At 41.0% G+C, this 17,156-nt stretch overlaps 1 protein-coding gene across 1 annotated transcript in view; it reads left to right on the top strand.

Moving 5' to 3' along the window:
- The window catches only part of WDR47 (WD repeat domain 47), a 165,234-nt gene extending 148,436 nt beyond the window's left edge, over positions 1 to 16,798 (top strand). Inside the window, exons 13-15 of the mRNA XM_077452721.1 lie at positions 143 to 274; positions 2,185 to 2,403; positions 12,514 to 16,798. Coding sequence (XP_077308847.1) covers positions 143 to 274; positions 2,185 to 2,403; positions 12,514 to 12,656 — 494 coding nt within the window. The 3' untranslated portion in view covers positions 12,657 to 16,798. The remainder of the gene's footprint in view (positions 1 to 142; positions 275 to 2,184; positions 2,404 to 12,513) is intronic.
- The last annotated feature ends 358 nt before the right edge of the window (positions 16,799 to 17,156 follow it).

Below are 17,156 nucleotides of genomic sequence, written 5' to 3'. Positions count from 1 at the left end.
TGTTTTGTTTTGTTTTTTAACTTTAATGCAGAGAATGCATTAAGATGAAAAATCTTCAGTCTTTAGAACAACTTTAACATTCTTTCTATGTTCAGCATGCTTCGTCAATAAATTTCCTTTAAACAAGCTGTTTTTGTTTCAGGGCATATTTTGGCACTTTACACTTGGAGTGGGTGGATGATTGCTTCTGGATCTCAGGACAAAACTGTGCGGTTCTGGGACTTGCGTGTACCAAGCTGTGTTAGAGTAATTGGAACGACATTCCATGGAACAGGTACAGTCCTTTTTTTTATTTTATTTTTTTCAGTTCAGTTTTTGACAGTGGGGAAGATTTAAAATTAATTTTTTTTTTTCTGTTTGCGACTCCACTGGGTACATTATTCATTTGCTTTTTGTCCCTGTGACACCCATACAAACTTTTGTGGGTGCAATTTTTACCAGGACAAGCACAGGCTACAATAAAACCATTGTCAGAAGTCTAACCCTTCTATATTCTACAAAAAAATGTTTTTTTGTCTGTGTCCCTGTTGTAGACTTTTCCACTCACTTCCTGTATTGGCAGGGAGAAGGAGGAAATCTCCCCATTAAGGACAGACAGCAGTAAAACCTGACAGAGGTTCTAACCATTCTCTTCTCTTTATCGTAAAACAAAATAGGTTTTAACTGGGATTTGACTTCACATCATTCAATATCATATATATTCATATATATTCATATCCAATTCATGTAAGCCAAACGGAAAGTAGTTCTCGGTCCCATCTACATTGTCTGTAAATGGCATGTGATATTTTCTAAAAAAAAATTCTAATCCTAATAATACAATATATGGTTAGGAAGTTGCATGTAATCCATCTAAGTAATCTGTTCCTTGTATATGCCTTGCTGAAGGGGAATCCTCACACAAGCTGGTTGGATCCTCCCAGGCAATAATGCTTCACACCATGGGTAGGTGTCCCATTCCAATGGCATTGGAGGCTCAGGCCTTTGCAAGGCCACATAAAAAGTACCCAGCCTATAGCCTCATTCAAAAGGTGTGGAACAAGTGCAAATACATCCAGAAGTCAGATGGATATACTGATTATAGTCCTATTTGGTTAAATGACACCTACACTGAACTGGCCAAACTGCAGTTTGGAGCTCGGTGGAAAACACATGGGGTCACACGCCTTAAGCAAATATTTCAGAATGGGGTGCCCCGTACATTTAGTTTTACAGACGGAATATACTCTGCCGTTGTCAATGCACTTTTACTATCTACAACTCCAGCATGCAGTTACAGCACAGAGTAGGTCCTCGGAGTGGCATCTATCCCTGACCCCAGTGTTTAGTCTCTTTAGGGATGCTTACTCATGTAAGGGTTTTATTTCACAATGCTATGCCATACTTTTACAATCCTATTTGAGGCAACATCCCCTGAAAGTATGGGGAAAAATGGGTGAGAGATGTGTAGCCAGATGGATGGGCAGCAATGGCAGTGGGCATTTGCTCACTCGACGTATAACAACGACTTATTCAGCTGTACATACTATTGCGAGTATATTACACGTCTCATAGTTTCCAGATGATGAATTTGCACACATAAACGTGATCATGGCGACCTTATTCATCTCTTGTGGCAGTGCCCCAAATTGCACACATATTGGGCCCAAGTGGTGAATACTGTTAATTCAATATTGAAAGTGTCCCCGAGAGCTTGTCTGCTGAAAGTATTGGAAGAATATGATTGGGATACACATACTAGAGAGGCCATTTATAGAGTTATTTTCCAGGCCAGAAAACTGATTATGGTTTATTGAAAATTGCCCCAATGACAAGGGAAACTTGTATATCAACAAATGGGAAGTACACTTAAATATGAGAGATTATGGGCACCTTGGTTGGATGCCCCGAGGCATCTAATCATGGATAGACTTCTGGGCCTTAATGCGGTTTGAGGAAAAGTCTATAAAGGATAATGTTGGAAAAACTGAAGTCTGGTGTTTCTTAGTGCTGTACACTTGTGCTGTATGGATGTATTGCAATGTACTTTATTGTAAAACTGAAATTGGCTGTATACCAATCTTTCATTAATAAAACCTTTTTGTTGGAAAAAGTAGTCTGTTCCTATGTAACTCGTGCAACTCAAGTGTTTCTCTCGTTGGCTTAGTTAACTATGTAAAGAATTAACGGTCATGTTTTTGGCAGGGAGTGCTGTGGCCTCTGTGGCTGTGGACCCTAGTGGAAGACTGCTTGCCACAGGACAAGAGGACTCAAGCTGTATGCTGTATGATATCAGAGGCGGTCGTATGGTGCAAAGTTATCACCCTCATTCCAGTGATGTTCGCTCTGTTCGCTTCTCTCCTGGAGCTCACTATTTGCTTACTGGTTCTTATGATATGAAAATTAAAGTGACAGATTTACAAGGTACGTGCAGGTCTCCTTATTATAATAATTTTTTTGTTGCAGCAGTTTGATGCTTGTGTTCAGCTTCCTATTTGTTATTGGGTAATGTACGTTTGATATGCATGTTTACTGATGAATATACCCAATAGTAGATATTCTGTACATAACAAAACGATGAACTTTGGTACCCTGTATTTTTCATAGGTGACTCTTTAAAAGGCCTTACAGGCCATCACTTTAGAGTTGACTTAATATTGGCCCCAGAATTATTGCTCTCACTCTGGTCACAAAATAGGCTCCCAGGGAGAGGAGGGACAGTGGATAACGGATGCCCCATACTAAGTCTATGGGTGACATTGCTGCATCACATAACCAGACTATAGCACCCTGAGAGGCAGTATAGACATCTTTCTTCTTTCTACAGGCTAGTAAGAATAGGATTTAGAAAGGGGGGTTGTGGATAGGAGCAGATTTAGGCTTAGTAATAGCCTGAAATTCCACTTTAAACTTTTCAAATTAGGCTCTAAAATGCAACTACTCAAGATTTTGTCTCGAGTGGATGACCAAGTGTTAACATCACACTACAGGCTGTATACTTTACTGCCACATTTACCTAGATCCCGTTATAAGATACTCAGACGCTTCCACCTGCCCTTTTGCCATGAGGATTTTTCTACTGAAAGGTCACCTTCTTTGACACACTTACCCTGTACCCTACTCTGTGAGTACCCCACAGTGGAATATCCACACTGATAGCAATGGTGGAAACCAGGTGCAAAGTAACTGCAGCAAAAGGCCAGGTAAACATTCCCTCTACCAAAGGTCTGCAAAACACTCAAAACAATCAAACCACTCAAGATGACAATGCTTACCTTGCATCAGAGTAGGACCTTATTTAACACTGTTCTCTGCACCCGATTATAGTTCTATCTCAGGCATGCAATAATACACAGCCTTCTTGACCAAGGCAGCTTTTTCTTCAACAATGTCAATTCTCATGTTTCTGACTCTGTTATTCAAACATTGTAAAAGCAAGAAAAGCCACTTCCAGAAAGGTATACTATCATACATGGACATCTTACTTTGCTTGTGAACATAGGCATTTCAGTTCCAGAAATTACACTGTGACTCAACATGTTGGCCTTCCTACAATCAGGACTTGAGCAGATCGCAGCATTAAGTACCGTGTTTATCGGCGTATAACACGCGCCACAAATTTAGGAGGGAAGTTTAAGGGAAAAAAAAAACTTACATTTTAATGCCCATCAATACAGCCTTGCACATTGCCCATCTGCAGTTTTGCAGAGTCCATCTGCAGCCTTGCCCAAAATTGCAGCAGGTTTGGTTTTAAAATTTAGCACCGCCGCGATATTCGGCTCCTCTCGTCTCCTCTCACCACCGACATAGACCAAGCCGAGTGTACTGTGTACTCTGGTCCGCTCGCAGTGACGCCCCATCCCTGATGCTCCTATGATGGACACAACACTGGTCCAATGGCAGTACGTAAAGGCTAGGAGGTGGGACTGGGCGTGACTGCGAGCAGAGCCGAGCCTATCCAAGTACACAGTATGCTTGACTCGGTCAATGTCGGCGGCGCTCCTCTTGCTCTCACAGACAGGGGGGATAGGCGTATAACGCACCTACGATTTCCCCCTGTTTTTTAAGGGGAAAAAAGTGCATGTTATACGCCGATAAATATGGTACTTGTCCGTTCTTTTCCTAAAACCCTGGTTTTGCTTTCTCTTTCAAAGACCTTTTTTCAAGATATTTCAAACCACCATTACAGCACCCTTTGCTTCCTTTTGGATCTCAATTTGGTTCTCTGCTCTACAGAAACTAACCTTTGAACCCATCAGGGAACTCTTTTGATGATGTCTTTTACAAGGTAGCCTTCTTGGTGTCTATCGCACCTGTAAGATACAGTATCTCACAAAAGTGAGTACATTTTTGTAAATATTTTATTATATCTTTTCATGTGAGAACACTGAAGAAATGAAACTTTGCTACAATGTAAAGTAGTGAGTGTACAGCTTGTATAACAGTGTAAATTTGCTGCCCCCTCAAAATAACGCCACACACAGTCATTAATGTCTAAACCGCTGGCAACGAAAGTGAGTACACCCCTAATTGAAAATGTCCAAATTAGGCCCAAAGTGTCAGTATTTTGTGTGGCCACCATTTATTTTCCAGCACTACCTTAACCTTCTTGGGCATGGAGCTCACCAGAGCTTCACGGGTTGCCACTGGAGTCCTCTTCCACTCCTCCATGACGACATCACAGAGCTGGTGAATGTTAGAGACTTTGCGCTCCTGAACCTTCCGTTTGAGGATGCCCAACAGATGCTCAATAGGGTTTAAAGGGTTTGTAAAGGTAAATGTTTTTTCACCTTAATGCATTCTATGCATTAAGGTGAAAAAACATCTGACACTGCCTGCGCCCCCAGCCCCCCCCCCTTTTTACTTACCTGACCAATCGCAAATCCTGCGCTCGCCCCTGCCGTCCTTTTCACCGTTCAGCCTGGCCACTGATTGGCTGGAGTGGATGGATGGAAAGCAGCGCAGCCATTGGCTCGCGCTGCTGTCAATCACATCCACTGACGCGGAGCGCCGGGGGGCGGGGCCGTGTGATACAGCGTGCGGCTATAGCCGCCGGCTGTATCACGGGAGCGCACCCGCAAATGCTTCTCACCATGCGAGGGAGCTCGCATGAACGTGAGAAGTACCTGCGGGAGGAAGCCGAGACAGCTGCCGAGGGACCCTAGAAGAGCAGGTTCGGGGCCACTCTGTGCAAAACGAGCTGCACAGTGGAGGTAAGTATAACATGTTTGTTATTTAAAAAAAAAAAAAAAATGTTTTCACTTTACAATCCCTTTAAGTCTGGAGACATGCTTGGCCAGTCCATCACCTTTACCCTCAGCTTCTTTAGTAATGCAGTGGTTGTCTTGGAGGTGTGTTTGGGGTCATTATGTTAGAATACTGTCCTGCGGCCCAGGCTCCAAAGAGAGGGCATCATGCTCTGCTTCAGTATGTCACAGCACATGTTGGCATTCATGGTTCCCTCAATGAACTGTAGCTCCCCAGTGCCAGCAGCACTATTGAAAGCACAAGACCATGACACTCCCACCACCATGCTTGACTGTAAGCAAGACACTGTCTTTGTACTCCTCACCTGGTTGTCGCCACACATGCTTGACACATCTAAACCAAATAAGTTTATCTTGGTCTCATCAGACCACAGGACATGGTTTCAGTAATCCATGTCCCTAGTCTGCTTGTCTTTAGCAAACTGTTTGCCAGCTTTTTTGTACATCATCTTTAGAAGAGGCTTCCTTCTGGGGTGACAGCCATGAAGACCAATTTGATGCATTGTGTGGCATATGGTCTGAACACTGACAGGCTGACCCCCACCCCTTCAACTTCTGCAGCAATGGTGGCAGCACTCATTCGTCTATTTCCCAAAGACAACCTCTGAATATGACGCTGAGCACATGCACTCAACTTCTTTGGTGGACCATTGTGAGGCCTGTTCTGAGTGGAACCTGCCCTGTTAAACCGCTGTATGTTCTTGGCCACTGTGTGCAGCTCAGTTTCAGGGTCTTGGCAATCTTCTTATAGCTTTATGCAAAGCAACACATCTATTTTTTTTTTTTTTCAGATCCTCAGAGTTTTTTGCCATGGGGTGCCATGTTGAACTTCCAGTGACCAGTGTGAGAGCGATCACACCAAATTTAACACACCTGCTACCCATTCACACCTGAGACCTTGTAACACTAATGAGTCGCATGACACCAGGGAGGGAAATTGGCTAATTGGGCCCAATTTGGAAATTTTCACTTAGAGGTGTACTCACTTTTGTTGCCAGTGGTTTAGACATTAATGCCTGTTTTGCTTGTGTCTATCTAGCAAGGTTACTTTGTGGTATAAGCAAGGAAGCTGAACTTTTGCAGTGTGTAAATGTGCCTTTACTATACAAAGATGCTGTACATACAAAACTATTACAATCTTAGGAATACAATACAAGACTGACAGATATCTATGCCTAGCAAATGCAGCCTATGGTCTATAACAGTACAAATACACTTAAAAGTTACTTATCTTCTGTTACTGTATGTTCGTGATCTCCATTGGCCATGACGCTTCTTTGACACCAGGCACCTTTTCTTGTATCATGAATGGCTTCTGATCTTCAAAGCATGATGATGCAGGTGCAGTGCTTCAGTTATATCTGTTTTTGTTCCAGAGATCATGTTGTCATCAATGTAGTGGAACACAGCGACTTTCAAACTCAGGGTACTTAAATCTTGGGCAATCAGTCCATGACAAATCGTTGGAGAATGAACATAGTCTTCTGGAAGCACGGTGAAAGTGTACTGGCGGCCGTCCCACACCATAGCAAACTGGTCTTGACACTCTGGGTCTATCAAAATTGAAAAGAAAGCATTAGCCAGGTCTATCACAGCATGATATTCACCTGCCTCTTTAGCAATTTTCTCAACAATTGAGATCATATCTGTTACAGCTGACTTCAATAGAGGTGCCACTTTTAGACCTCTGTTATCCACAGTCATTCTATATGTTGCATCAGATTTCTTTAATGGGAACACCGGAGACAAGAAAGGACTTACAGCAGGTCTAATGATCTCTACTCTCAGCAGTTCTTGAATAGTCTCCCCAATTTCTTTGTGGCCTCCAGGAAGTCTGTACTGCTTGAGAAAGACTGGCTTCTCTGGTGGAGGAATGTAGACAGGGGTCCATTTCGCATGACCTCTGACCACAGCCTTCACTGCCCTTACCAGATACGCTTTATCAGGATACCTGAATGTGAATGTACCTCTTTCAGTCTGAATTGACTGACCTGAAGTACATCCATCCCAAGAATATTTTCAGTTAACTTTGATACCAGAACCTTTGCGATAAATCCTGATCCCTTGCCAATAGCCAATTTCACCCATATCCTAACTGCTGGTGTAGTTTGCCCTCCCAAACCTTCTACATACATCAATTCTCCTTTGTGATGGGAAGGATTTCCTTGCAAAAGTGTAACTTTAGCTTCGCTATCAACTAAAGCTTTCACATGTGTAGGAGAAGATGACTTCCCCCACCATACAGTGACAGGTGCATATGGGCGTCTGTCTCCTGCTGTCACTGCCCTTACTGTTATTACAGGAGACTCGCCTTCCCTTCATAAAGGATAAGGAACCTCCCAATCTCCTTTTCTGATTCTCTAACTCCTCCCCAGGATAAAGGGATTTGGGTTTGGGTTCATGTTCAGTTTTGAGAATTGGTTTGAGGCTAACAGGAGGGGTCTGTTCTGTTTTCTTTAAGTCCAGGCTGATGTTAGCTTCACTAGGAGTAGTGTTTCTAACTCTAAATGTTTCCACCTCTTCAGCATTTCTGCAGTAGAAATGCCACCTATCTCATCTTTAGGTACTCCTGCCTTTTAATAGGTTGACCCACATTTCTTTCCTAGAAATAATTAGCCTGGTTTTCTCTTCACCTCCTGTCTTCTCTACCCATTCCCTTTCTTCTCTGTTATTTTCTGCTTGTTTTCTTCCTGTCTGGCCTTTGCCTTATCTACTGCCTTGACAGGTTTTGTTTTAGTCTCCTCTAGCTCCCCCAACTGGCTTAAAAGGGTCGTGGCTTCATTAATCTTGCTGTTTAATCCCAGGCCTCCCAACAAGGACAATAATGGAACCCTAAGATTAAATGGCACAGACTTCATCAGCTTAAAGCGCAGAGCAGACATAAAGGGTTCCATATCTGGACCCATCCATTCTGGAAACTTATTTAATCCGGTTATACAACCCATCTCACGTAACCTGGAAATACCCTCTCCTATTGCTCTCCAGCAGTATGTATTTTCCAGATCAGTAGGACTAGCGTATACTTGGACTATTCCATCTCTCACGAGGTCTAACAGTGAAAAATTCACGCTAAACTCTCTGGCTTTTCTCATTGCCTGCCGCAATTGTGGATCATGGGTTAACACTCCCCTAGTCACTGCTTCCTTACCTGACAAAACAACACTGTCCGCCCCTTCATCCCATAAGCATAGGAGCCAACTCAGTAGGGGTTCCCCAGACCTTTTGTATTGTTTTTCCAGCTCATGGAGTTCAGTTCAGTACTTCTTCAATTTCAACATCTCTGGGGTTGCTATAATGCACCTCCCCATCTGTCATATCCTCTCCAACATGTTGCCATTTCCTATGCTTAGTAATGAGAGGTCTGGCATACTTTTTCTTTCGTGCTAGCAGATCATCATGTGAAATATCAAACTCTATCTCCTCATCCTCACTATCATTTTAGGAGAGCACATCCTCACAATCCCAATTTTGGGATGCGACAATGGCATGTACCCTGGCTTTACTAACAGGTTTACTGCCCTTCCTTTTCCTTAAAGCATTAATTGATTTGGTCATGAGGGCTGCACATCGCTCTTGCAAATCATCAGCACGTCTAGCAATTGAACGTACACACTCTGAAGCAACTGCTAGCTGGTCTTTTAATACCTTAACCTCTGCCTTCTCCCTTCTATGTGATTTGGTATAAATAGCACGAAGAAAATACCCAGCTCACTGTGGACACTGTCCTCTTCTTCTTTTTTTTTTTTTTTTTTTTTTTTTTTTACTTAAATCCAACCCCTTAAGACTAAAATCTACAAAATGATCTGAGACTTTATCACCCAAAGTAAGGTTCAAGGGAGAAGCATACTTCACAATCTCTTTAGCAAGAGGTTCCCACTCATTGTCTTTTGCCCAGATAGGTAAGCTGCACACTTCCTTCTGGCTACCAGAACCCTCTGCAGTCTTGCTTTTCCTAAATGGCTTACACAGCATTTTACCTAGCGCAAGCTACACAACACACTACAGAAAACAGGTCTGTTTTTCTTGTCGTTGCTTATGGTTGTCCCAAACAATTCCAAAGTGATAACGGCTCACACTTCACTGGATTAACAGTACAGCAGTGGGCCAAAGATTCTGTAGTGTACTGGTTGTGCCGCATCCCATATCATCCACAGGCAGCTGGTTTGATTGAAAGATACAACGGGCTATTGAGGGACCAGATACACAAACTTACATACACACATCATCATGCTGTAACATCAGAAGCCACTCATGATAGAAGAAAGCTTCCTGATCCTCCAGAAGAATCATTGCCAATGGAGATCATAAACATACAGTAACAGAAAATTAGTAACTCTCAAGTGTATTTGTACTGTTATACACCATAGGCTGTTCATTTTGTCTACGCATTTTGCTTGTAATAGATATCTGTCGGTCTTGTATTGAATTCCTTATATTGTAATAGTTTTGCATGTACAGCATCTTTGTATAGTAAAAGCACATTTACACACTGCAGAAGTTCAGCTTCCTTGCTTATACCACAGAGTAACCTTGCTAGAGAGACGCAAGCAAAACAGCTGTGTGTTGTTATTTTGAGGGGACAGAAAATTGACACAGTTATACAAGCTGTACACTCACTACTTTACATTGTAGCAAAGTGTCATTTCTTCAGTGTTCTCACATGAAAAGATATGATAAAATATTTACAAAAATGTGAGGGGTGTACTCACTTTTGTGAGATACTCTGTCTTTGAGTTAGCGTCTCTTTTGTAATGAGCCATTCCTCATTGTTTACAAGGAAAAAGTAGGCTTGCACCCAAGACCCTCGGGGTTTGGCCTTCCACCTCAATGAAGACATGGTCCTTACTTTATTGTGCCCTACTCCAAAATATCAACAGGAGATTATGCAGGTGGTCCAAAGCATCAGAGTCTACATCAGTCACAGCTTCCATCAGGAAGATGGATTCCTTTTTCCACCTAGGTAGATAAGACAACTAATCTCAATAACATGAATAATTAATGACAAAGACAAAGCATTTCCTGCACAAATATGTGCTCACTGTACCATTCAGAGTTCCCTGTGCATTCGGACATCAACTCTGTTGCCTAGCTTTGTAAGGCTGCTGCCCTAATCTTTTGTTCATGTTTTTTCAAATTGCACTAGACTAGAGGGTATGGCCCAATGGCCCAAAAACGCTCATTGGATGAACAAACCAGGCATATCATGGATAAAGAAAAAGTGTTCCATGCAGCCATTGACAGGACTATACGTCCATCATCCCAAGAGAGCGTAGCCTGAATTAAACATATGCTGCCATCTTGTGGTAAAAAAAAAAATAAGAGGCTTGCTTCCATGTGTTGCCAACAGGCTTTTGTTAACAATATACAGTAATGGCCGAAAATGTTGGCACCCCAGAAGTTTTTCCAGAAAATCAAGCATTTCTCACATAATGCAGTAACGCATGTTTTGCTATACATATGTTTATTCCCTTTGTGTGTATTGGAACAAAACAAAGGGAGGAAAAAAAATCAAATTGGACATAATGTCACACAAAACTCCAAAAATGGGCTGGTCAAAATTCTTGGCACCCTTCACTTAATATTTAGTTGCACACCTTTTGGAAAAAATAGCTGAAATCAATCACTTCCTATAACCTTCTTACACCTCTCACCCAGAATTTTAGACCACTCTTCCTTTGCTCCAGGTCTCTCTTATTGGAAGGGTGCCTTTTCCCAATGGCAATTTTAAGATCTGTCCACGGGTGTTCAATGTGATTTAGATCTGGACTCATTGCTGGCCACTTTAGAACTCTCCCGCGCTTTGTTGCCATCCATTTCTGGGATTCTTTTTGACGTATGTTTGGGGTCATTGTCCTGGAAGACCCAAGATCTTGGATGCAAACCCAGATTTCTGACACTGGGCTCTACATTGCGACCCAAAATCCTTTGGTAATCCTCAGATTTCATGATGCCTTGCACACATTCAAGGCACCCAGTGCCAGAGGCAGCAAAACAACCCCAAAACATAATTGAACCTCCACCATATTGTACTGTAGGTACTGTGTTCTTTTCTTTGTAGGCCTCGTTCCGTTTTCGGTAAACAGTAGAATGATGTGCTTTACCAAAAAGCTCTATCTTGGTCTCATCCGTCCACAAGATTTTTTCCCAGAAGGATTTTGGCTTACTCGAGTACATTATGGCAAACTATAGTTTTGATTTTTTCATGTCTCTCTGTCAGCAGTGGGGTCCTCCTGGGGCTCCTGCCATAGCGTTTCATTTAAATGTCGACGGATAGTTCATGCTGACACTGATGCTCCCTGAGCCTATAGGACAGCTTGAATTTCTTTGGAACTTGGTTGGTGCTGCTTATCCACCATCCGGACTATCCTGCGTTGCAACCTTTCATCAATTTTTCTCTTCAGTCCATGCCCAGAGAGATTAGCTACAGCGCCCCGGGTTGCAAACTTCTTGATAATGTTGCGCACTGTGGACAAAGGCAAATCTAGATCTCTGGAGATGGATTTGTAACCTTGAGATTGTTGGTATTTTTCCACAATTTTGGTTCTCAAATTCTCAAACAGTTCTCTTCTCCTCTTTCTGTTGTCCATGCTTACAGACACACAATGCCTGTAAGTGTACTCATCTGCTTTCAGGTGTGATTTTTATATTGCCCACACCTGTTACTTGCTCCAGGTGAGTTTAAAGGACATCACATGCTTGAAACAATGTTATTTATCCACAATTTTGAAAGTGTGCCAAGAATTTTGATCAGCCCATTTTTGGAATTTTGTGTGACCTTGTCTAATTTGCTTTTTTCCTCCCTTTTTTTTTGTTTTGTTCCAATACACACAAAGGGACTAAACGTGTATAGTAAAACGTGTTGCTGCAATACTTTTCTGTGAGAAATACTTGATTTTCTGGAAAAATTTCTGGGGTGCCAACAATTTCGGCCATTACTGTATGTCATTAAAGCGGTGTTCCAGCCAAAATTATTATAATTTTTTTTAAATTACAGCCTTATAGGACAATCGGGGGAGAAGCTTTAACCAGTGCTCTGCTGTACATTGTTAGATGTCACAAGACTGCATTCAATGTTCTGTGTACTGTGGGAGACCAGATATCGGGAATGCAGGGTCCTGGGTTTTGTTACACTTTAATGCATTTTTAACCTTTTTCCTCATATGTAGATTTAAGTTGCCTAGGTTTGTGAAAAGTGTACTTTAAGAGTCGGTTCTGAGATGGTTTCTATTGTCTCTTACTTTGGTTTACTTTACCTTATTTTTTGCAGGTGACCTTACTAAGCCTCTTCCAATCATTGAAGTGGGTGAGCACAAAGACAAGGTGATCCAGTGCCGATGGCATACACAAGATCTCTCCTTCCTTTCATCGTCAGCTGATCGGACTGTGTCCTTGTGGACTTACAATCCTTAGTCATAGACTTAAAGAACCACATGGCTGTCTTCAAAGAGGCTAATGTCACATTTCCTGTCTGGTTGCAATGGTTTTGCTTTTAATGGTTTAACTCTGAAGCTGCCAGAGAGGTATGTCATTCTATGCTTGTACCTAGCAGCAACTCCTAGTACCAGCATGCTTTTAGTGGAAATGAAATGAAGGATCTGCAGAGGTGAAGCATGTTGTCACAAGCCTCCATATTCTGGTGGATGGGGGATGTATTGCTTACTTTCTAGCTGTTCGCTCCTCTCTCCAAACAAGCTGTAAAAGGACATGGTTGCACTGTCGCAGGAAACATATTTTTCTTTACTTTAAAAGTAAAGCAAAATCACATCCTAAATATTGTCAGTTATTCTATTATCTAGTTAATTCATTCATTTGTATTCCCTTCTCAACTCTCTGGCAGCAGAAAAGGTCATATTGATTTTACTGCAGAAGGTCCTTTTAGCATTTTTCCTACATTAATCTATTTTAGTAAAAGTTATGGCCAATGCTAGTATAAACTACATACATTATGGTCACCTCATATATGTATATCCTCCCTTCATTTATTGCTGAACTCACTGAACTGGAAGGCAGTCAATTATGTGTGACATCTATTTGTGTTGGGTTTGTGAATCACAGTAGTGAAGGAAGTACAAGCATGACCCATACACACGTGCACCTTAAAAATATTAGTTCTTTTATTTCTGTCCTGACCGATTCCATTAAAATGTTACTATTTCCACCTGCTGACAATTGAAGGAAAACTGTACCAGGAAAGTATAGGGACTGTTGGGGCTTGTTCAGACGTGTGGTCAAGGAAAGACAAAAGCCTGACTGCCCACCTGAACAAAGACATGCAGTTGCTCAGGGTTGAATGAATGCCGTGGCAAAAATTAAGCCCCCTTGTCAGATTTGGGGAGGTGGGAGACAGCAGAACCGCTGCCAAATGTGACATTCAAAATAATGTGATCCGGTGCAACCGCCCTACAACTGTATGCAATATACATGGCTGTGCCGTGGTGATGCAGCCTTCAGAGGATTAAAACAGTCTTTAAAGAGGCGACATATCGCCTACCAGCCACCTGTCGGCCATCTTCTGTAAAGTGCTAACTGCAGATTTCAGAAAGGTGGCACTGAAAGAGTCCTTACCGTTGAACACCTGGTTCTGACAGTTCTCGGGTTGTTGTGTTGATTCGGTGGCTTCAGTACTTACCTAGGACAAATATGCAGGTTGGCAGTTCTGACATTACACTATCTAATCTGAATGCTTGTCCCAGTTCAGTGACCCAAACGATTTACAGATAGACATCAAAGCAGCTAGCATTTTTAGGAGGGCAGCCTCCATATTTCTCTCTGTCTGGTGGCATAGTGTGTCTTCTGATTTGGTGCCACCTAGTATTCCTAAAGAACTTTATAGAGATAAGAGGATAAAATAAGACTATCTTGTGTGGAGAACTTGCCCTATGATACAACCAGATAAACTGTGCTGTGTGGTATGTAGGCTGACATTACTGATCACTTGCCTGGCTGCCATTCTGTGTGAAGATAAATATTTTTATTTTCATTAAGACTTTACACTGCATGCTTGTTCCAGGCCAGTGGCTAAAAGTATTGAAGGCAGAGACGGCAAGGCCATGCATTTCCAGAAAGGTCAGAAATGGCAGCCTCCACATTTCCCAGAGTACAGGTTGCCTGTAGAGCTCATATACGTTATTGTGTTGCAGAAATGTGCTGTTAAAATATATTACTGCAAGGCACTTTAACAAACAAAACACCATGCTTTGCAATGCCATTTGTTTTAAAACACAATTGCACTTAAGCGCACTGTACTAGAGATCTAAACTGTCTTATTGTTGTGGGTGCTGCATTGTAAATAATGGGCTGCCTTCATGCATCACATGTTAAAATGGAAAAATACCTACTGTTAATTTAAGGGTAAAATACCGTAGTTCACTGCAACAGTCTGCTGGGGAAGTCCAGCTGTAACCTCTATATTATGCCAGTCATATGTTATAATGATTTGATGCTTTTTTTTCCAGCTAACCAAAATGCTTTCCTTCAGGCCTGGGACAGGCTGGGACGCTACCACAAGATTATAATAATATAATATAATAAAACGAAGGAAATCTGGCAAGCTGTTTCCTACTTGGCCATATAATGTCCACAGATATCTAGATATCTGTGCTCCATCTGGGAGCCTATTGATCAAAAGTGACAAATACTTCTCTCCTGTGTATCAAAACCTGCACTTTGTGCCCTTTAAAGATCAGTAAGGAGAGTACAAACTAAATTGTATGAAAATACTATACAGAACATGTTTGAAAAAATGTTGAGAAACTTGTCATAGCTGAAAATATGAGAGACAAAATTCTAATCATGAAGGGCTCTAAAATATCTTCTCCCCATCCTGACATCACTGATAATTGGCTGCACTGACCCACACATAACATATTCATAAAGCATGACATCTCCTACGTTCTGTACAGGTATCGGTGATCCTAGGTACATTTGCAAATTTTATTATCGCTTCTTTATGCGAGGCAATTTATGTATTGGGTTTTGTGTCCCTTTAAAGCAGAATAGATCTTTTATTTTCTTAAATGTACTAAGCATTCATACATAAATGCTGGATTGTTTTTATTTTATTTTTCTTTTGAAATTACCAAAGTTAAAAAGTTAGTGTTCCTGTCACCAGTCTTGATAATTCAGTTTGAGCGCACGTGGAAAAAAATGGAGATCGTCCATCAAAATGAGTAGATTCGACCATTATAGGCAGCTAAATGTATATTTTTTCAGATTGTGCTTGACCCTTCATTCCATCCCAAGCCGCCTTATTGGCCAGTGAGATCGCATGTCTTGTTAAAGGAGCAGTAGGAGTGGGGTTTAGGCTAAGTTGAGCTTTTACAGAAGAAGTTTAGATGTACATAGAAGTTCAGCTACCTATATATTTGAATCTGTGGACCATTTTGAAGGCAGTTTCCAGACAACCTCTGCTCTTGTAATTTTCTCATTTATGCTCTATTTAAGTTGTTTAGGATTGTGACAGGTTGACTTAAAGTAAATTCTGCCCTCATTTTCAGCTGGTCCCCTTTAATAATAAGCCAATCTACAAAGAGCAATCTATTTTCATTATGAATGTGTTGTGCTATGCTGTGTGATTGCAGATGGATAGCGTTATCTTATGTACAAGTGACTTTCATGGTGTTGCACAATATGGCAATCATGGGTTAAAATGGACAATTTTACCGAAAACTCAGACCTAGAACTTTTCTTTTACCATGATATTAATATTACATAGTTTGTCTAAATCAGTTTTAATGCACTGGATCCAGACCTATAGCTCTGTTTTCATGTCTGCTTACCGGTCCTTCTAAGCTAGTAGCAGTTAAATTGCCGTAACAATAATGTACCAATAACATCCCGCCAGGCAAATCAAGATGCTCAGCACTAATATACAGTATGCTTAATTTTATTGTGGGGTGACATGCTGCTAGATTGTTCAGTGTTTATATTGTTGTTTTACATTTTCTTTTTCTTTTTTTTTAAACATAGAAATGTATGCAACACAAATCGGATTGCTCTGCACTCCATCTGCTTGCTAAATGGCCAGTAATATATTAAAATGCAGTGATGGGGTTAAATGTCACTGTGTTCATGATTACACATATAACCCTTTAGGTGCCAGAGAGAGCTCTGTGTATTACAGCATGGCACATTAGCATGGAACACTTTTTTATTTAATTTTCAGAGCAAAAACCAACTTACTTGGATATTGCACTTTGTTTTGTGTTAACAGTCTTTTTGTCTTTTTTTTTTTTTTTTACCACTCCAAGACTTCTTGTGTATGGTAGAAAAAGAATCTGAAAACTGTACTCACTAATGTAAATGCTAATATTTCTAGACTATTCTGTTCATACTGTATATTTTTTATTTTTGTTAAATTAAAAAAAAAAATCCTAAATCGGATTTAGGAATGTTTTATTTATTTGATATAAAGTGAGAATATTGTTTGTTCTTTTAACATACTAAAAACTCTGTGCACTGTATGCAGATATTTTTTACATATTGTTACATGTGGAAATGTTACTTTTGAAATTGTACTTGTGCTGCAGTATGATTAAAGATGTTAAACATTATTTCAGCTTCTGGTGATGGACACGTTCTGTAAAAGTGTGACAATTTATTTTATGTAGCATTAAACATTACATTAGAAGTTGTTTTGTCTACTTAGGGACGCATTTATTTTATTTTCACAGTGGGAGTGCAACTGTCAGAGTTGTGCAAAAAGTAAAAAAGTTTTCTGTGCACTTTAGCTTTTGTAAGATCCATTTGTACACCAAGCTTCTACAAAATATATTAAAGCAGTTTTGTTGCTAGCCATGAAGGCTAGTTCACACCACATGCAGTCCAGTGCATGGACAGTAGGTTACATGGATTTCAATGGTAAAGTACACTACATTGCAGTGCATTCCAGCACAGTCAACAAAAGTAGAA

This window comes from Lithobates pipiens, unplaced genomic scaffold (genome assembly GCF_037356315.1).
Source record: "Lithobates pipiens isolate NorthernLeopardFrog02 unplaced genomic scaffold, aLitPip1_a1.2 Scaffold_23, whole genome shotgun sequence".
NCBI lineage: Eukaryota > Metazoa > Chordata > Amphibia > Anura > Ranidae > Lithobates > Lithobates pipiens.
The sequence above is the reverse complement of the archived record's forward strand: the minus strand, read 5'-3'. Positions and strand labels throughout refer to the sequence as shown.